The 20,041-nt window shown below is 60.0% G+C and overlaps 1 protein-coding gene across 9 annotated transcripts in view; it reads left to right on the plus strand.

Moving 5' to 3' along the window:
- The window catches only part of AGAP3 (ArfGAP with GTPase domain, ankyrin repeat and PH domain 3), a 56,893-nt gene that overhangs the window by 22,530 nt on the left and 14,322 nt on the right, over positions 1-20,041 (plus strand). For 3 of the 9 annotated variants that reach the window (XM_014828908.3, XM_070516238.1, XM_014828909.3), the window contains exons 2-10: positions 4,671-4,729; positions 5,012-5,099; positions 5,304-5,389; positions 5,536-5,677; positions 6,082-6,216; positions 6,366-6,493; positions 8,167-8,325; positions 11,916-12,008; positions 17,052-17,156. In XM_014828908.3, the coding sequence (XP_014684394.3) occupies positions 4,671-4,729; positions 5,012-5,099; positions 5,304-5,389; positions 5,536-5,677; positions 6,082-6,216; positions 6,366-6,493; positions 8,167-8,325; positions 11,916-12,008; positions 17,052-17,156 (995 nt within the window). Of the gene's footprint in view, positions 1-2,361; positions 3,402-4,670; positions 4,730-5,011; positions 5,100-5,303; positions 5,390-5,535; positions 5,678-6,081; positions 6,217-6,365; positions 6,494-8,166; positions 8,326-10,820; positions 11,755-11,915; positions 12,009-17,051; positions 17,157-20,041 lie in introns of those variants that run through there. The other 6 variants (XM_044765743.2, XM_044765744.2, XM_044765745.2 and 3 more) reach the window with 5 other exon arrangements.

The raw sequence follows: 20,041 nt of genomic DNA on the forward strand, positions 1-20,041 counted from the left end.
CAGGCATCACGAGAGATCGCATCTTTAATTCCCCTAGACACTTCCCTGAGGTCTCTCACCCTTAAGTGACAGATTCAGCTTGGTGTTTCTGATGACCTTAAGAAACAGAGAACTGACAGGAGAGCTGGTTTTAAGGAATCCTGTACTGTTTACAAGGTCCCAGCCTGGAGCTTGGTGGGCTATCCTAATTTCCTTTGGGCTCTGTTGAGTGGAGTTGTACTTGCCGCATCTCTTTGGAAAAGAATCTTGTCAGAACACGGAGACCTTGTCCCCGACAGAGGGCTGATGCCAACAGGGAAAAGTGGTGTATGTTTGCACTGATCTCCTTTCTAAGGTCTTCAACTGGCTTGATGTCTTTGGCTGGACATATTTGTGTAGGCAGGTGCCCTTCTCTGCTGTGTTTCTCCGGGTCAGGAGAGGTTTCTGGGAAGAGGTAGGAAGGAGGCCGCCAAGTGAGGAAGAGGCAGCTGTTCCGGGTTTGGGAATTGAGCCAGGCTGAGCTTCTTACCTGGGCTGATTCTGCAGGTGCGGTGGGAGCTGGGAGCTGGTGTGTCCTTGGAGAATGGGCGATGTTCTTTCACCTCTGGACCCGGCACTGCTGGCTGCCTTGCCCGAGCTGTGTGTGTGTGTATAGGTGTAGCTGGGGGCCTTTCCCCTCCTATCCCATCCTGCTGTCCTACTGAGAGAGCCAGTGGGTTCTAAAGCACCCCATCCCCTTTCATCCTGTCCCCCTCAGTCCCCAGAGACAGGTTCCTATGGCCACTGCCCTGTGCTTGCACTTCCATTGGCTTGGGTGGAGGTTTGTGACTGAGCAGCCTTACTCTTTTCGGGAGGGGTAATTCCCCATGTGTGTGTGAGAGAGGACAGACAGACAGATATGCAGATAGGGAAGTTGAGTGTGGGAGACTTAAACTTGGAACTGTGAGTCAGGATTCCTGGGTTGTGTTCTTGTTTCCATGCCCAAAGGATCCTGGGAAGGGCCCTTCTGCGGAACCATCTATTACATGGGGAATATGCATCCCGAGAGGAAGAAGCCATCCTCATCATTGTTAATAACTAGTCCCAGGAAATATGGATTCACCCCCAGGGCCTCTCCGGGCCGGGAGATCCAGCCCGGGACTTGGGAGTGTCCAGCTCTTTTCTGCGGGAGCACCTAGGATGGAGAGGCCCTGCCTTCCTCAGGCATTCCCCCACCCCAGCCCCTCAGGAATGCGCCACTTTTATCTTGTACTCTGCTTTTGACTAGGACCCTGGAATTCTAAAGCTTAGAGGGGACGTTGGGAGTTGGGTTGGAGTGGGGGTGGAGGAAACCTGGGTGTATTATCTCTTTAAAGGAAATGCAAGCCCCCTCATCTTTGCCAGTACCTAAACTGGTTTCTCCTGATCTGCTCGTGGTCCTTGTGGATTACGGTAAACTGGCTCATCTCCAGGGCCTCAGGAGAGGACTGATGTTTAAAATGCAGTGGAAGCACGGCAACTGCCCCCCCACCCCCATTCTGGGGTGAGCCCTGCACTTAACACGTGTCTGGTGCAGCCCACACTCAGGAAATTCAGAGGGCATCGGCGCTTGGAGAGAGTGAGCTTACGGCTCCAGCCAGTACTGCAGGCTAACGCTTCGCCTCTGCCTGGCCAGCCAACCTCTGGACAAACTCTGGACAGGAGGTGAGACCCAGTGACAGGAGGAGACCGGAGACTTCAGGGACACAGAAGTGAGTCCCTTGTCCAGAACTGTATGGTCCAGGTCCAGAGCTTACCTTTTGATCTTGTCCTGCCTTAGGCAGGACGGCACTTAAGCCAGTCCGGATGATTTTGTAATCTCCAAGGAAGAAGACAGCTTCAGTCATTAACAGAACAGTGGAATGAGCATCCAGCAACTCTGATTCTTGAGTTTCCCAATGTCAGAATGAGCCAAAACCTAAGATAGGCTCACCTCATTCAGCCCCCCATTTTACAGATAAGGAGACTGAGGCCCAGAGATGGCATCCGACTTGCCTCCTGACTCCTGCTTCAGGCTCTTGTTAATTCCAGCCCTGGGTATCACCTTCTGGTTGCTCTTCCTCTGGAGAAAGAGCAGATGGCCCACTGCTCTCCAAAACGGGGCACAGTGTGTGGTGTGCTGAGGACTGTTATTTATTTGGGCTGCTCTTAATGACAGCTCCTCGCCTACCTGCCCCAGTCCGAGGAGGAGCCCTGGGCTGGAATTTCCTGTTTGTTGAGGGCTCGGGGGCTGCCCCAGCATGCTGGCTCCCCCGCCGCCGCCGTTCCAGGGTGTTCCAGGCCAGGCTTGCCGCCTCTCCTTGCTGGGCTGGCTCCCGGCCTCTCCAGGTCTGGGCTTGCCGGCTGCTGTGAGGTGGAGGCGTTGAGGGACTCGGTCGGCGGCCGACGCCAGTGCCCAGAGGCCGGAGGTCCGTGCGCCCCGGCCGCGGCCCCGGCCCGGGCCCAGCCCCGCGCCCCTCGCCATGGGCCTGGACCTCGCCCGCGGGCCCTGAGCATGGAGCGGGGCCGGCCGCCGGGCGACAGCTACAGCCAGGAGCGGCCCGCCGGCTGCCGTCGCGCCCTCAGCGTCTGCGACTCGCTGGACGTGCACGGCGCCCCGGCTGACCGCGCCGCCGCCGCCCTGCAGGCCGCCCTGTGCGCCGCGCGTGAGCAGCCGGCGCGGCCGCGGAGCGTATGCTCGGGCGCCTCGGGCCGGTCGCCCGCCGGGCCCCGCAGCCTGCTGCTCGGCCTCCTGCGCCCGCGCCTTGGCCGCCGGGGCCCCGCCGACGGGCCGCCGCCAGCTCCCGGGCCCGAGCCTGCGGGGCGCCCCGGCTCGGCCGCGAGCACCCCGGCGTCCAGCCCAGCGCCCAGCCCCGCGCCGGCCCGGCGCAGCCGCCCTCGGGGGAGCCCGGCGCCGCGGCCCACCAGCATGACGTTCCTGGAGGTGAACCGCCTGGAGCTGGCGGCGGCCGAGGGCGCGGGCGCGGGGCTGGGCCGCGCGGGTAGCGCGGGCTTCCTGCGGGGCGCCTCGCTGTGGAGCAGCCAGCGCTGGCAGGTGCTGCGCGGCGGCGGCGGCCCGGGCCCCCGGCGCGGCCTCTCCGCGCTGAGGAAGAGCTTCAGCTTCCGCCTGCGCCGCGGCCAGGAGATCCGGCGCGCCGAGTCGGGGCCCCTGCCCCGGGCGCGCACCCGCAGCGACGGCGACGCCAGCTCCCTGGGCGCCTTCCCCAGCCGCCGCGACCTGCTGCTGGGCGCCGAGGCCCCGCGCGCCGCGCCCGAGCCCGGCCGCCCCCGCGCCGCCGCCGGCCTCTGGAGGCTGCTCACCAGCCGCTTCCGCCGGAGGGAGCCCGCACCCGCGCCCGCGCCCGCCGAGCCGCTGTGGAGCCGCCGGGCGGCCGCGGCCCCGGGGCTCCTGGGCACGCCAAGCGGTAAGGGGAAGAGTCCCAGCCTGCGTGGCCTCTCTGGTCGGAGTCCCGCGTTAAGAGCGGGTGCGGAGCCCCTGAACCTACCTGGGAGAGGTGGGGGCCGGCCCGAGGGAGATGGATGCTCAGGCGGGCTCTGGGGTCGCTGCTGGGTGTGAGAAGGTGGTCGTGGCAGAGGAGGACTTCCAGGCGGTCCTCCGTCCGGGCGCTAGCCGCGGCCCATAGCATGGTGGGCTATGGGACGGGCCGGAAGGGCCCCTTCCTCACCTTTGGCACATGCAGAATTGAGGCCCGGAAGGGACAGACTCACGGAGTCAGCTGGCTCTAGGCAGGATGAGAACACATATCTAGCTCCCAGGCCGGGCTTGAGCCCTCGCCTCTGCTGCCCCTGCAGATGAGTTCAGGGCTTGCTTGTGGACCGGTCGCAAGGACTACTCTTTGAAACGACCTGGGGAGGGGAAGCAAGCATGGCCCAGAGGCCATGCTGGCCCCAAGGCTGCCCAGAGCTGGCTGGAGGATGTCGGTTACGGCCCAGAGGATAAAGATGGGCTGGCCTCATCTTTGGAGGACTCTGGGTAGCTCAAGGCTTCCCTTTCCCAGAACATTGCCAGAGTCAGGTGGGAGCTGAGAATGGCCTGGAGAGGAGGGAGCCGGAGAGGCGGGTCTCTAGGAAAGAAAGGGAGGTGGCCTCTCCACCAAGGAGGAGCATGGGGAGGAGGGCCAGTTGGGCTGGGTAGATAGCTCCCCATTCGACCTGCCCCTCACAGAACAGGGCCAGGTAAGGGCTCCTCCCTCATCACCCTGGCTAGGAATGTGGTGGGTGGCCCCACCCCGAGAGAGTGAGCTGTTCCTACTCGATGCAGGAGGCTGGCCCCCCTTCCCAGCTGCCAAGTGCCCAGCCTGGCTTGGGTCTGGGCTGAGACCTGCTGGAGTGCCCTCTCACCTGGGCCTGGTGTCTGGGCCTCGGGCGCACCAGGCCGGGTGTGGCTCAAGGTAGGAAATACTTATCTTGCTGGAGCAGTGAGAGGAGGAGGGGCACAGGTCTAGCCCAGGAGAACTGAGTCCACGCTCCTCAGAGTCCTCTTTCTGAGGACTATCATCACTCCATTCCACTCGGAAAGAATTTTCCTGCTGCTCCCTAGGGAATGGGGGTGAGGGTCAGGACCCCGTTTTCTGGCCTTTGCCTAGGAAGGGGCAGGGCAGGAGGCAGCTGGTAGCAGATAGCACAGATGTACGTGCCACCCCAGGCCTGATGGGCGGCCTTCTCTCCCGCAGACTCCTTTGTGAACAGCCAGGAGTGGACCCTGAGCCGCTCGGTGCCGGAGCTTAAAGTGGTGAGTGAGGCCCGTGGGAGGCCCAGGCAGCCCTGGGGCTGGGCGGGTGCAGGCTGGAGCCGTGGGTCTGGACATGGCTTCCCCTACGTCCAGTCCCCTCCTTCTCTCAGCTTGGCCTTTTCCCGAAGCCCTTCGCTTCTGGCCCTCTTCCCTGCCCTCCGAGTCTCATTCTTTTCCTGTCCTCAAGCCGGCCCTTCTCCTTCCTGATGGTATTTGCCTCTTCTGCCCCATCTCCTTCCTCGTGCCCTCTGACTGCCACTCTCACCCCTTCCTCTCCCGCAGGGCATTGTGGGAAACCTGTCTAGTGGGAAGTCGGCCCTGGTGCACCGCTATCTGACGGGGACCTATGTCCAGGAGGAGTCCCCTGAAGGTGAGCGTCCTGGGCTGGCCTGGGCTCTGAGCCTGGCCACTCTGCCCCCTTTCTCTCCTTCCCGCTGTCTGTGTATGGGGCTCAAGCCCCTTGTCCTTCTCAGTCCTCCCGTCTCCCCCCCTTGGAAGCTGTGGATTTCTTCTCTGCTTGGCCTCCGTGCGCTCCTTCTCTCAGTTTTGGGCCTGACCGTGCATTCTGTCCTAGGGGGTCGGTTTAAGAAGGAGATTGTGGTGGATGGCCAGAGTTACCTGCTGCTGATCCGAGATGAAGGAGGTCCCCCTGAGCTCCAGGTGATGCTCCTGCCCCCGTCCTGGCCCATGGTGCCCTTTACTCGAAGTTCTTGCTTGGGACTGGGCAAGGTTGAGTGTGTGGGGAGAAGGGTACGGAATTCGCCCATGACCAGGTGAGGGTGGTAATTCTGCTCGGTCCCCCCTAGTTTGCTGCCTGGGTGGACGCGGTGGTGTTTGTGTTCAGCCTGGAGGATGAAATCAGCTTCCAGACCGTGTACAACTACTTCCTGCGGCTCTGCAGCTTCCGCAACGCGAGCGAGGTGCCCATGGTGCTGGTGGGCACGCAGGGTGAGCAGGCCTGCAGGGGTGGCATGGGGCGCTGGGGGTCCCCAGGTGGACTGCTGTAAGGAAGCCCAGCTCTCCCGCCCCTCCTGGTGCTGACTGAGTCCTCGTCTTCGGGGGGCCTCCTCCTGGCTGCGTACACAATGGATCTTCCCCAGATAGATCCTGCCATCCATGTGATGATCGTGTGCACGTATTTTGTGATGAATAAACAGAGTGGCTGGCTCCTTTCCACTCAGTGAGTTGGTGGCAGAGCTGGAACAAGGCCTGGACACCCGTCTTCTCGTGCTCTGTGTCATCCGCTGCCCTGGGCTCTTTGCCCACTCACCCTCTGACCAAATGGCCCTCCCCCTCAGTGGCCCCAGCTTCTCAGCAGGCTGAGTAAATCCCCACCATCCCGCCTCCAACAGATGCCATCAGTGCCGCAAACCCCCGAGTCATCGACGACAGCAGGGCCCGCAAGCTCTCCACAGACTTGAAGCGCTGCACCTACTATGAGACGTGCGCGACCTACGGGCTCAACGTGGAGCGCGTCTTCCAGGACGGTAACTCGGGCGCCGGGTGGGAACGGCTCCCCCAGAGCGGGGCTCAGGATGGCGCTGTGGCCAGCGGGGCGCTGTGCCCTGGGGGGCGGCTCTAAGCTGGGCTTCTCCCTTCTCCCCAGAGGGGTAATTGACTCTGCTGTCCCCTGCAGTGGCCCAGAAGGTAGTGGCCTTGCGGAAGAAGCAGCAGCTGGCCATCGGGCCCTGCAAGTCACTGCCCAACTCCCCCAGCCACTCGGCAGTGTCCGCCGCCTCCATCCCGGCCGTGCACATCAACCAGGTGCGGCCAGCCTCTCCGTCTCCCACCGCGAGTTTGTCCCACCGCGGCCCTGCCTCACCATACTGTCTGTCTGCTTGCGTGTCCCCACCTCATCTGGTCTCCCACCTCGCGGACGGTTTGAAAACACTCGCTCGAGTTCCCTGTAGCCTGCACGACTGGCCCGGCCTCATCTGTACCCCTGTGCTGACTGCCTTCCCGCTAGTTTCCCATCCCTGCTCGCCACTCTACTCGCTCTGCAGCCATGTCAGCTAAGGCAATGTGATCAGTCAGTGCTGTTAGCGATGCCTCAGGACGGCTTCCTGTGGAGCCACCCTCAGGAGCACAGGGTGAGAGGAGTTCCTGTAGGCCTGCTCGGGACCAGCCCTAGCAAAACCAGCTCACGGCACAGGCCTCTCCCCTACTCACCTGTCAGCCCTTTTGTCGGTGTTTGCATTTAGAAGGGCAGCGCTTGCCCCACAGGGACCAATGGCTTTCGTGCCCTGTCGGGTGTTCTGAGCCAACTCCTGCCACTGTTCTCCCATAATACCACTTGGATGCCTGCCCACTTCCGGGCCTACTGCCTGTGTATTTTTTGGCTCTTGGCACGTGGGTTGCTGTTTCCTTCTGGAACTGTGTTTCCCCACTCTGCTCTGTGGAAAGCCCTGGGCCATCACAGATACACTCGACTGAGTGGTCAGGCCGACAGCTACAGCTTTCTGTCTGCTCAGGGCCATTGTCTTTCCAAGGCCCACCCTGGCCCCCAGCTTTCTGATGGCAGCCTGGTTGCTGTTCCAGAGACCCCTCCCTTTGGCCCTTTAGAAGGCCGCAGGGATTCCTTTGTAAGTGTTCTCGGGTGGGAAGGAGGAATGATAGGTCTTTCTTCACTGTCTCTCAGCAGCTCTGCCTCAGGTGCCGGCGGGCCCCGCCTGAGGGGCCTCTGACTGCCGAGGGGTGGCGGTTTGGGTGTTCCGCTCCTTTTGGACAGGTTAGGATTCCAGGCACTGCCAGCAGGACACGGCCTCCACTTAGTGAACACCCCACGGACCGTTAGGGAGCGGGCCTTGTTGTGCTGTCTCCCGAGTCCTGGAGTAGACACTGCCGTGCGCTTTCTGTCTCCATCCTGTGATCCTTTCTGTCTCCTCTTCCTTCCGCACCTCTGTCCCTTATCTGCCGCCCACTCTGATGGCAGGCTTGGTTCCGTTCTCTCTGCCTCGGCTTTTCCATGTCCCTTCCCCTATCGCACACACTGTCAAAGAGTGAAGCTCATTCTCCCTGGCACCCTGAGCCCCGCCCTGGCCTCCTGCTGCCTCAACATACGTCACTGACTTTGGGGAGCTCATTCTGGGTGACCTGCTGCCTCATGCCAGACCCACCTGTGCGCCAAGACTCCACAGTTTGTTCACTCTGTCACTGACTCCGACAGGCAGCCGTTGCCTCTGATTCAGTTCCCTAGTGGGCACAGAATTGCCCCTGCTGGGGCCCTAGTGGGGCACCCCAGGCAGTGACGACTGGATCCTGCCAGCCTTCAGGCCATGCTGCCGTCCCCCTCGGTTCCATCTTTAGGAGCTAGTGGCTCCTCTGCTGCCCCATGAGCCCCAAGCCAGGTCCCCATACTGCAGGGGTTCTTGGCTCCTGCCTGCTGCCTCTCCCTGCACCCAACCCGAGCCGCCCTCAGCAGCCCTCTCTGTCCTTAGGCCACGAATGGCGGCAGCAGCGCCTTCAGCGACTACTCATCCTCAGTCCCCTCCACCCCCAGCATCAGCCAGCGGGAGCTGCGCATCGAGACCATCGCTGCCTCCTCCACCCCCACACCCATCCGCAAGCAGTCCAAGCGGCGCTCCAACATCTTCACGGTACGTGTCCCGTGCCCTGTCCTCCCACCTGCCCAGCTGCCTTCACTGCACAGGCAGGGCCGAGCCCCCGCCACCCAGCTAAGAGGGAGCAGAGCAGGCAGGAGCCCCAGACAGCTGGGCTGTGGGTAGCCCCGAGTCAGGAAGATGCCACCTGTAGTCTCTCTTTCTCCATTCACACAGACACACAGCAGCTTCTGTAGGCTCCTTACTGGTGCCCTCCTCCACACCCAGACTCTTCCAGACCGTTCTTCTGAGCCCACAGGGCGCTGCCCTCGGCATATCCACACAGATCCTCCTGCCCCTGCTGCACACACTCACCCTCCCACCCCCAATCACGTAGGGCTTCTTGGCCAGCTGGAGCGGCCTTTGACGCCTCTGCTCTAACCTTCCCGACACCTTGATTCTGCAGTGAACCAAGGCCCCAAGGTTACTTGCCCAAGGCTGTGTGAAGGGTTAGAACCAGAACTAGAATGGTTCTGGCAGAGCTAGAACCAGGGCCCAGGCCTCACAGTCTGCATTCCTGCTATTGTCCATCACCTCACGCTTCCCACACCCTGCAGTGACTGATTTAACAAAGGCTTAGACATCTTTCCTAGGCCTCCGTCTCCTGATTCCCAGCCTGTGGCTCTCCACCCTGACTCAGAACTCCACAGGCCCACCCTTTCTCCCCCTCCCTGTGGACTTCACCCCGGGGTCCCATGTGCCATCCACTGCTCGGGGCCCGGCCCCTCAGCTCTTAGGTGCCCTGAGTCTGCTGTTTCTCCATGCCCAGCATCTGACACACAGCACCCACCCAATACTCTCACCCTCCAGCTGGGATTGGCTGGACCATGCCAGGAGTCTTGGGTCAGATGCAGGTGGGTGAGCTGCCCGTGTGGATTCTCAGGACATGGCCCTGTCTTTCTGCGTCATCCGTGTGCCTCTTTCTGAGCGTCAGGGCTTGGCGCTCAGTCTGGCTCTGTGTCCTGCTGGCCAGGCCAGGCCCCAGCCAGGCTCTCAGGAACCCTGCCCAGGCAGCCAGTGCTCCCCAGGCCTTGCTCATTCACTGTTGCCTCCACCCACCAGCACACTTCTGCCAGGTCTGCCTGCCTCCATCTACCCTCTGCCTGCCACGCGCCCCCTCCCCGTCCATGCTGACTGACTCTCTTTCTGCTGACAAGCTGCTGCCGTGCATTGCACTTCCCCAGCCCCGACCCTGCCTAGACTCACAGCTTCTTGTTTCTATTCACACCCATCGAGACACACAGGGCCTCGGGCTGCCTGCTTGTGCCCACACCTGTTGCTGCTGCTGCTGCTGCTGCTGCTGCTGCTGCTGCTGCTGCTGCTGCTGTAAAGCCTGCGGGTGCCTGTGTTTGCAGTGACCACCGTCTGTGCCCTCGGCACCTGCTCCCTGACATCCTGCCTCAGTTACCATCCTCAGCATCATTCTTAGTCTCTCACCTTCCTCTGCTACTAGTCCTGCAACACCCCAGGGCACGCTCTCCTCCCTCTGCCACCCTCTGTCTGACGCCCATGCCTAGCTCATGGCCTCCTCGCCGCGCGCATTCGCCTTCGTGCTCCCGGCCCTGCGCGCTCTGTTGCCTGCTCCACCGTGCTGCCTCCGCCTGCCTTCCTTGCTGCGTGCGCTCACGGCACAGCCTTCCCTTCGGCCCTCTCATTCTCTCCATCTTCACTGTGCCAACCTTATTTTTTCTTTCCATTGTTTCCATGGTGACCTCACTTGCGCCATTGTCCCCGAGGCAGCCTCAAGACCTGTCCGTCTCTAGGGGTGCATCTCAGGACCTCCCCCTGTCATCCTCGCTAGGGGGCCACTCCCTCGCCTCATCGTCCTCCCCAGCAGAGCCTTCCTGCTCCATGGCTGGTGCCCTTGTGGCCCTCCCGCTGGACATGGCCATCCCATCCCCCCATGACTTCATGTACTCGTTCTGTTGCTGCTCACGCCCTGGTTCCCTTCCTTGGGGGGGTGCCCCCTGGGCTCCCAGAGATCCTCTGGTGGTTGGAGGCCTCTTGGCTCACCAGCCTGGCTGGGGCAGTCTGCACCCCATGCCCCCAACTGGCTCTTCTGTTTGGGGACCCTGTGGCAGCGGTCCCATGCACCTTCCTCCTCCCTGGGCCAAAGGGGCAGAGGCTCTGGCGCCCAGGAGAGACCCAGGGCAGGCACTGATGGTGCAGCTGCAGGCGGCAGCCCCTGGCCCAGTTCTTCCCATTCCTTTGGCTGTGCTCCCCCCATGCTGCGGCTGTTGTCCTTCGCCCCTTCCCTGTGCCCTGGCTCCCGGCAGCCTGGAGAACAGGAGGGATGTGGGGCCCAGGCTGCGTGTGGTGAACATTCCCCGCTGAGATGGACTGCCCGGCCACTGCCTCGCCGCCGCCTCCTCCTCTTCATCCCGCTGCTGCCTCTCCCCAGGTGCCTGGGTTTCTGCCCTCACCAGTGCTGACCGACTTGTGCGGGGCTTGAGTATAACTTGCCAAAATCTTTATTCTTTCGATATTTGCAGATATGTGCCACTGTTTCCAACTTTTCATCAACAAAAAGGCCTTTCCAACTCCTTCCAAATTAGAAGACCAGGTGGTGACACACAGCACCTCTGGACATTCTCCCCTGTGCGGGGCCGGAGGCGGGCCGGGCCCTGGGACTGCTCTCAGATGAGAAGCGGCCGCCGTGCTCCCCACTCCAGAGACCCACAGGAACCTTTGTAACTAACCCCCACCCCCAGGGAAGGCTAGGAACGCTGGAGCCTGCGGCTGGGGGCTGCCGGGGACCAGGCCCGGCTGGACGCGCTGCGCCAGGCTCGCTGCATGGAGAAGAAGGGAGCTCGGCCCCACACCAGGCGCCAGGCCAGCGAGACAGGCCCAGAGGGGCGGGGGCATCCGAGCGCCCGCCCCGGCCCAGCTGCTCCTGGGGGGAGCTTTCCTGCCCCTCCCCTCCTCTGCTCCTTCCTGCATGGACTTCTGCCGTTCCTGCTCCGCTCCGGACGCCACAGCCACCGCTGCGCGCTTGCCTTTCTCCTTTCTTGGCCTCCCCGTTTCCTAGGATCCGCATTGGGCGGGCTCTGCCCCAGGAGCCTGGCAGGGGCGCAGGGCCTCTTCTGGCCTCTCTCCTCTCTCTCTCCATCCACTGTGCCCCTTGGGCCACGCCGACATGCTCGGTGCAACGTGCCGTGTGGTGTCTGTGCTGCAGACGGGCCACTGCCCGCTCACTTCTGGACTTTGCTCTCCCCAGTTTTCGTGCCCTGTGCTCCAGGCCATCCCTCAGCCCCACCGTCCACCACTCCTCGCCCCTTCCCTTCTCTTATGCCCCAGCCCCCTGGGCTGTGCGGTCCTCACACCCTCGGTATTTCGTGTCCTTGCTCTTTTGTAAGGGGCGGGCCCGGCTCAGTGAACTGTGCTGCTCTGTATGGTGCCGTGTGTAAGAATAAACCCGTTGGAATACTCGTGGTCTCAGTTCCTTCCCGGTCCCGCCGCCCCGGCCCTGCCCCACTGCTAGGGCCTGCCCAGGAGGAGGGAGGATGGGAGGGCTGGGCATTCCATGTGGGCAACTGTCCCCCGTGGACCTTGGGCCCCTTTAACATGTCTCTTCTTTTCTCTTTTAGTCTCGAAAGGGTGCTGACTTGGACCGGGAGAAAAAAGCCTCCGAGTGCAAGGTGGACAGTATCGGGAGTGGTCGGGCCATCCCCATTAAACAGGTCAGCACTCCCTTCCCCTGTGGCCAAAGAGGAGCTGAGACGAGGCCCAGGAAATGCTAGAGGATGGTTCTTTTCCAGGCCTCTGGGAGATGGTATAAGAGGCGAGCACCTCCCCCCCCTCCATTGCCGGGCCTGAATCCTTCACAAGGAGAGGTTCCTCACTAAGAAGGATGGACCTCTGGGAAGAGCGGCTAGAGCGGCTACTGCGGCCTGGGCCTGGAGCTGCCCCTCGCTGGGCTCTGCTCGTTCCTCCTCACGACCACCAGGGGGCAGCAGAGAGCCACATGCTGTCCTCAGCTGCTCTCCTGCCAGTGGTTTTGGAGTTGGGTGACCCGGAGAGGAGTCTGGGCTCTGGCCTACCTCTCCTCCTCCCAGAAAAGGAAGAGCATTCCCAAAAGAGTACCCTGAGGCATACTCATTGATGGGCATACTGAAGGCTGGTTCTTCTGTAGGTTTTTTGGCTCAATCTTGTCCATATGAGCCTCCATTCATTTGTAAAGAAAAAACTTAGTTGAGGTGCCACCACCTAGTCTTTTCTCCACCGCCTTTCTGAGTCACTCCCTGGCAGGGCTGGGCCCCCCCAAAGCTTGGATCCTCCCAGACCTGTCGTCAGTCCCCACGCTGGAAAAAGACATTGAATGATGGAGGCTATCTTTGTGCAGAGATGGTGGTGTGCTGGGCAGGGTTCTGGAACTGCTGAGTTGTTGGAGGGTAGAGTGAGGAGGTGTCTCGCTGGAGCTCAAGCAAGAGCCTGCTAGGTGAGGTACCTGTTGGGATAAGGGCACATGGCCTGGTGTTAGTCTGCTATACCCCCAGGATGCTGGGCTTGGCACAGATCTGGGGAGCCAGTGGTTAGCGATGCCATGTCTACAGGGACCATGTCGTCAGGTTTTGACCACAGAGGAGACTGGTATGGCCAGAGCTCACCCTGGCCAGGGCCCTGTGGTCAGGTGTGGCCCTCCAGGCTGCGGCGTCTGGGGCCCACTGGCAGTGTGACCAGAATTCCTGTGTTAAGGTTGGAGGTGTCTGACCCCACAGTGGAGGCCCATTTAGAATGGAGAGCCAGGAAGTATGTGAGGGTCCCAGAGGGCAGAGCGAGGAACGCTGTGTTGCTCCATGTCCTGTGTTTCTTCTTCAGCCTTCTCCTGAAATGTCATTGCACTGATGTCTGACAAGGACCGCTCTAGTTGGGTCAGCCTACCTGGAAGACAGGTGAAGAGGTTGAGAGGGGTGGCAGCAGCCAGTCACCTCCCCTTGTGCCTGTGTGTGTCTGGGTGCAAAATCGGTCCTCACAAACCTATTGATGGTGTGATCACCTGTCTCTGGGCCTGCACAAACTGAGTGCCTCCCTGCAGCCCTCTCACCAGGCCAGGTGATGCGGATGTGCTTCTGGCAGAGGACTGTCACTCCCTGCTTTGGGGGCGGGTTCTTTCTGAGTGTGTACATGTAAACATTTAGTAAGTAAGAGAGAACTCCTTCCCCGGGGGCCTGTGCTTTGAGATGAGTGTAGCCCCAAAGGCCCCTCTTCCTGTCTTGGGTACAGGCTGATTGATCTCTTCCCTGAATCCCCCACGTGGAGGGGAAGGGGGAGCTCTGGGGCTGGGGGTTGAAGACCTGTGAACTTGTACCCGGGATTCTGGCCTGGCCAGGGGGTCAGCTAGGTCACTTGGGTGTGACAGGCCCCTAAACCTCAGGGACTTTCAGTGGGACAGACACCGCCAGGAAGGAACCCGAGTGCAGTCCACTGTGCTGCCGGCTGGAGGCAGGTAGCTAGGCCTGTGCTCTGATGCTGCAGCGCGATCACACGCAGCGTGGGGATGTGCTCATCCACTCTCTGGTTTCTTGCGCTCCTCCCCAGCGCCCCGCCCCCCAAACTTCCCCGCTGCCCTGGGTCGGTCCAACCCCTTTCCAGCCCTCCTGTCCTGGTCTCCCCATTCCGTTCCTTCCCCCTCCCCCCTTCTCCTGCTGGGAGTGGAGATTGCATTTCAGTTGCCATTTGCATTCCCAATCAATCCGGACTCCGCAATTAAGCTGGCTGGCGGAGCTGGGAGGGAGGCGGCGGCGGGAACGGGTCCTCTGGGGGCTGTCGCCTCCGCACCGCTCCCATTCCGCCCCAGATTGCTTCCTGCTCCACCGTGCACAGCCCGGCTGGCCAGGGAGGGTAGCAGGAACCCCTGTAGCTCATTCTCCCTCCTTGGAGCACAAGATGTGAGAGGGAACAGGAGGCGCGGGTAGGCAGGCCTCTCGCCAGCCCAGCTTTCTGCTGCTTCTGTGTCTTGGCGCTGTGTGGGCAGAGCAGGGCTGGGCAGATGAGAGGCGGGCTGGAGATGGGCGTGGGCAGCGGGTTGTTCCCTGGCCAGCTGCACATGCCTCTCTCTACCGAGCCGGCGCTCCTCCCACAGTCCTGGCTAACAAGCTCATTACCGCTGGTGGGCAGCTCCTCTGCTTCCTCCCTGAGAGGGGCCCAGGTGAAGGAGGGGAAAGAGTTCTGGATAGGAAAGAGCTTCTCTCCTAGACTGGCCTCCTCGACATCCTGATTCCTGATTCATTGCTTGGAGGAGGGAGGACCTCATGCCGGAGTCCGCTCCCCGGTCTGAGGAAACCGAGGCCCACTCAGTTACATGACCTGTTTGATGTTAAGGGCTGTTTGGTGGCAGAAAGGAGAGCAGAGCCCGGCTTCCCTTTCCCTTGACTGGGAGCTGGACCCACGAGGGAGGCGCCCAAACATGATGAAGGTGAAGGGACAGGGGTGGGGACGAGGCCCAGGTTTGAAGCATTTGACAACACAGGCTGGTGTGGAATCTCCCATTGAAGGTGAAGGCTGGGTCGGTGGCAGAAAAGGAGGGAGTGAGATTGAGGAGCAGGCGAGCCAGCAAGGCAGCCACTCTCCCATCCCTTTCTGAGAGGGAGCGGGATGAGAATCTGGCATTGTCCACAGGGGCATTGTCTGCAGTCAGGGGAGAGGGAGAAACTGTACTTTTCCTTGTTCCTGGCCTGTAAGGGGTGGGTGCTACTCCCAAAGGCAGGTCACCAAGGTTCCATCACAGACCCCGAGGCAGGGGCCCAATTGCCTTCTGGAATGTTCCAGCCACCCTGTTGTCTAGTGAGGGTTCCATTAACACCGCTTGTCTTCAGAAGCTCCTTGTGAGGCTAGGGTCTCTCATGCTGATGGGGTACCAGGTAGCAGGATGTGTCCTCAGTTGGCCAAGTACTCCAGCTCCCGTCTCACATGGCCACATCTCCTGCAATAGCATTGGTCTTTTGGGGGCTGTGGGAGGGGAAGGATAGAGGAAGGAAGGAGGGGTAGCAAGGACGTGAAACATCTGTTGAAAAGGAGGAGACTGGAACGTAGGGCCCTGTCTTACCTCCACCTTGGTCCTTGTTAGTGGGGAGAAATCAGGCAGGAAATCCCAGATCACCTCTTTGCTAATTGCATCCCTCTAGGGCTGAGCCTTCTCTTCGGAAGGGCTTAGAGGGGGAAGGAGCAATGAAATTGGGGTTTATCCCCACTGTGGGCCTCAGGACCATAGCTGATGACAGAGAGACTTCCCATTGTCTCACCCCTAATCGCTCTTTTCCTGCTTGCCTTAGGGCAGGGCCCTCCTTCCTAAAAGAGAAGCCATTACAGGGCTGAGTTTCTCAGAGCTCCTCCTTTTTGACACGCGTTGGGATGGATTCAGGGTGCTTCCCCTATTCTCTCCCATCCGCTGCCGATCCTGACCCGTCCGTGTGGCTCTCCATCATAGGAATTTTGTCTAGGAATCTCTGGGAGCTGCCTCTTCTCAGCCTTCCTGAGTTTGGGAGGAGGGGATCCATGGGGGTGCGATGCTGGTCTTGGGGAATCTGCCACCTGTATACCTTGGTGGCTGTCCTTGTCCTCTCCCTGACCCCAGCCTCCATCCTCAGCCATTCTCTCATGCTATCTGTTGTTTCAGGGAGAGAGCCAGAGGGGTGAGAGCGTCTTCAAGGGTTACCGGTAGAGGAAGGCAGCAGAGGCTGTCCCTGGGCATGGTCAGGTTGCAGCTCGCTAGCTGGGGCCCACCTCCCCCGTTCAGTATCCCTGATAGCCACACAGTCTTGGCTGGCTTTTCCCCAGCCCAGCCACCAGCTGTTTCCTGAGTGTCTGCTATGTCCCAGGCATTGTCACAGTGCTGAAGGTGTGCCAGTGAACAAAACCACAAAAATCTTTGCCCTCATGGAGCTCTTATTCGTCCTCATGCTCTTCTTTTTTTTATATATATATATTTTTTAATGTTTCCCTTTTTATTTTTTTCTTATTTTACTTTATTTGTTTATTTTTTTTGCTGAGGAAGATTTGCCCTGAGTTAACATCTGTGCCAGTCTTCCTCTGTTTTGTATGTGGGTCACCGCCACAGCATGGCCACCAATGAGTGGTGTAGGTCTGTGCCCAGGAACTGAACCTGGGCCACTGAAGTGGAGCAGACCGAACTTAACCACTAGGCCACGGGGCCAGGCCCCAATCTCTACACTTGAGTGTCTTATCAGCTTACACAGGAAATTTGGTTGCTGAGCTCTATGGCTATGTCTCCCCACTGCCTGCCTTGTGGGAGTCTGGGGGCATTTTGGGGAAGGTTATGGGATTTTCTGCCCTATTCTGGGGTTGTCACAGCAGGTTGAAGGCCAGGGTCCTTCTGAGTTCTCACCTCAGCCTGTAGACGCATGGGCAGGAGCATCACTGCTGGGGGGCCATGTAACCCTGGCCTCCTATTGTGAGGAGCTCCTCCAGCTCCACGTCCTGAGGGAAAGGAGACACCCCCCAGGACAGGGGCCCACAGTAACTAGAGAGGTGGGTCCCAGGCTGCCTCCCGGAGGGTGGTCAGGGATTGCCACGTTCTGTGGAAGGTTCAGTTAACTGGTTCTCCCTAGTTCAGCCTTAGTCCTGGATGGCCTCTGCTCAGTTAATCACAGTGGCCCAGGAGGACAGGGGATGGAGGATGAAGTTACCTAATGACACTGTGACCTTCCCCATGCCTGTGACGTGTGGGGCTGGCCCCTGTTCTCTGATGTGGCCTCTGTCCTCAGGGCATCCTGCTGAAGCGGAGTGGCAAGTCCCTGAACAAGGAGTGGAAGAAGAAGTACGTGACACTCTGTGACAACGGGCTGCTCACCTACCACCCCAGTCTGCACGTGAGTCCGGGGGAGCGCTGGACCTGGAAGAGGGCTGGGGCCAGAGGAGGAGGAACAAAATGTGAAGGGGGCTGACTCCAGGACCAAAAGAAGCAGACCTTAGTGAGCTCAAATGGACTTTCCCTTGAGAAACGACCTCACTTTCGTGGCTTGGGAACTGCACAGACTCCGAGACCCGGGCCCAGGTCGAACCCTTAACACTAAAGCTCTGAGTTGTGGCCAAGCCCTTTGGAGAAAACTCACCCCCGGGGATAGTCACCTCTAGGCCAGGCTGGTGTGTGCAGTCAGACTCTTCATCCTCCATTCTACTTGGTTTAAGAACTGGATTGGGCTCATTTACATGGAATTGCTAAAGTTGGGGGTGCCAGTGTTGCCAACCAGTTGTCTCTAGGGGAGCCATACCAGGGGGGGATCCCTGGGCTCTGGGCCTCTGATGATGGGGAGTTAGAGGGTAGTTAAGCCAGCGCTGCTGAGGATGGTGTGGGGCCTTGGACATGTCCCCTTGGGAAGATGAGAGTGGGAGTGGCGTTACGTGTGGGTAGAGGGGTCTGGAGGGTGTGTGGCCTATGCCCCAGTAGGGGGGCTGCAGTGATTGTAGAGTGGCCCCTATGGCAGTTCCCCCACCCTTCCTTCCTCCCCCTCTCCTCACTGCGTGGCTCCAGCACACAGCTGTCACCAGAATCCATCTCTGTCACCACCCCACTGTGGGGCTAATGAGTTCTCCTGTGAAGCCCCTCAAGCACAGCACGTGGCCAGCCCCACCCCCGGCCCAGAGGCCCAGGGCCTGCCTCAGAGGGTCCCTCGCCTGCCTTTGAATCTGCACAAGGTATCAGGGAGGCCTAACCCAAGAGGTGCTGGGTCCACAGTTTTGCCCATAACCTGGTCCTGAGAGCACTGCCAGACAGCCCCGCCGAGGAGACACACGGAGGCCTGGCCTGGGAAGAGCCAGTGGGCAGTCTGTTCCCAGTCAGGCCAGAGCCCAGCCTGGCCCTGCTGGGTTTCTCCATATCTGAGTCCTCGGGCACTGGCCCTTCCCGTTGGCTCAGGGGACACCCAGGTTAGACTGTTCCCTCCTAGTGTCCCTGACTTTACGGGGTGGGAGCCAGTGCCAGGAAACTGGGGGCTTGGAAAAGGGCCACACCCAGGCGACCTTGGGTATTTAGTGCAAAGTCTCCTCAGTACCATCCTCTCCCCTACTCCAGCCTCCTCCTCGCACACAGACCTGGTCCCACTGCAGAGTCGATGGGAGGATGAGAGGCAGCAAGGCTACTAGGGAAAGCACTGACACCAAGGCACAAGTGTCTCAGCAAGTCAAGGACCACCGTGCGGGTGCAGAGCCTTTGTACCAGAAAGAGCAGAACCACAGTATTTCCCAGCTGAGAGCGGCCAAGGGCCCGCCATGCCCATTCACAGGCTGAGGCCGAGAACACACACTGGCACCTCCTAACTCCCAGCCGGTTGTACTTTTGTGCCCCAGTACTCCAGCAGGATGCGTGTGCTCTCTGCTTAGGCACCATCTTGCCTGGTGAGCTGGGAACTAGCCTATTTAAAGCATTGCAGTTTCCCCCACCTGTGTGGAGGTGGCCTTAGCCTCTGCCTTTGCTGCATCCTTACCTGTTCCTTCTGCTTTGTGCTACCCTACCTGAGTGCCATGCTCTGTCGCCTCTGCTTGTCCCCACGGCCCAGATAGTGGAGGAAGCCCAGGGTCGAGGAGAGGGATGGTAGAGGGGTCTTGGGATGTGGAGGTAGGTGTTGGGTGTTGTGTTTGATTTTGGGTTTGGTTTAGGAAGGGAAGGTAAAGGCATGAGGAAATGCTGGTTTACACATAACGTAACAAACTGGAGAGCAGAGGCTTGGTGGAGTTTGTTGGATCATCAAAGTCACCCAGCCAGTGACTGAGCTAAGACTTGGACCCATGACTTTGACTCTAAGCATTACCCAGATTTTTCTGCACATGCCGAGAGCACCTCCCTTCAGGGCTGGCTAAGAAAGTTGCTGAAGAGTTAACATTAGGGCAAGTGTTTCCCAGACATATTGTCAAGTAAAGGAGGGCAGAGGGAGCCAATGGGCTACCTGCCTGGCCTGGGCCGGGCTGGGTGTCTGAGCTCCCCCAGAGTCCCTTCCAGCACTATGCATATTGAGCTGTGTGTAGCTTAGTGTATTCAGAGACCTGGGACAGGATCTGGGTGTCAGGGGCTTCCAGGCCTGTCCTTGGTTTCTTGCAAGGTGAGTCTAAGAGGCAGATAGCTCTGCTAGTCCAGCACCTGAGGCCGTAGCACCCACCAGGCCCCAGCCCCTTCTAGGCCCCCTCCTGCTCTCCCAGCCGCAGGACATCATGAAGAGGTTGAGTGAACGGTGCCTTTGAGAGCATGGGCTCCCCATTTGTCAGCTCTTCATTGGCTGCCCATTGGCTCTGGGGTCAAAATGCACAGCCCACAGTCCTTCCCCGACACTGGATGCCAGGAGGAACTGTAGATGCTTCTCTTCTCATTCACAAGACGAATCAGATTCAAAACTGCTTGTACCGATGAAAGTATTGAGTGAAGGCCAAACCAAAGGTTGCCGTGTGCAGCTGCATGAACAGGGGTCTGAGTTTACTCCTAGCAGAGGCTGCTTCACTCTGTCCACCCCTCTGGCTTCTTGATTTCCTTCCTTGGTTGCTCCTGCACTCGTGTGTTGTTGGCTTATCTGCTCCATCTCCCCTTTGCCGTCTTTTCCAACATGAGCAAGCTTCTAAGTTGCCAGCAGTGAGCAGGTACCTTCCTTCTCAGTGAGCCGCCCGGCTTCCCTCAGAGGCCTCCTCCTGTTAGGGAGTTGTGCAGAGAAATGACCCTCTGGTAACTCCAGAGGTGCACACAGAACTCTTGGCCTAGTCCAGCTCTCCT

The sequence above is a fragment of the Equus asinus genome, chromosome 1, assembly GCF_041296235.1.
Source record: "Equus asinus isolate D_3611 breed Donkey chromosome 1, EquAss-T2T_v2, whole genome shotgun sequence".
NCBI lineage: Eukaryota > Metazoa > Chordata > Mammalia > Perissodactyla > Equidae > Equus > Equus asinus.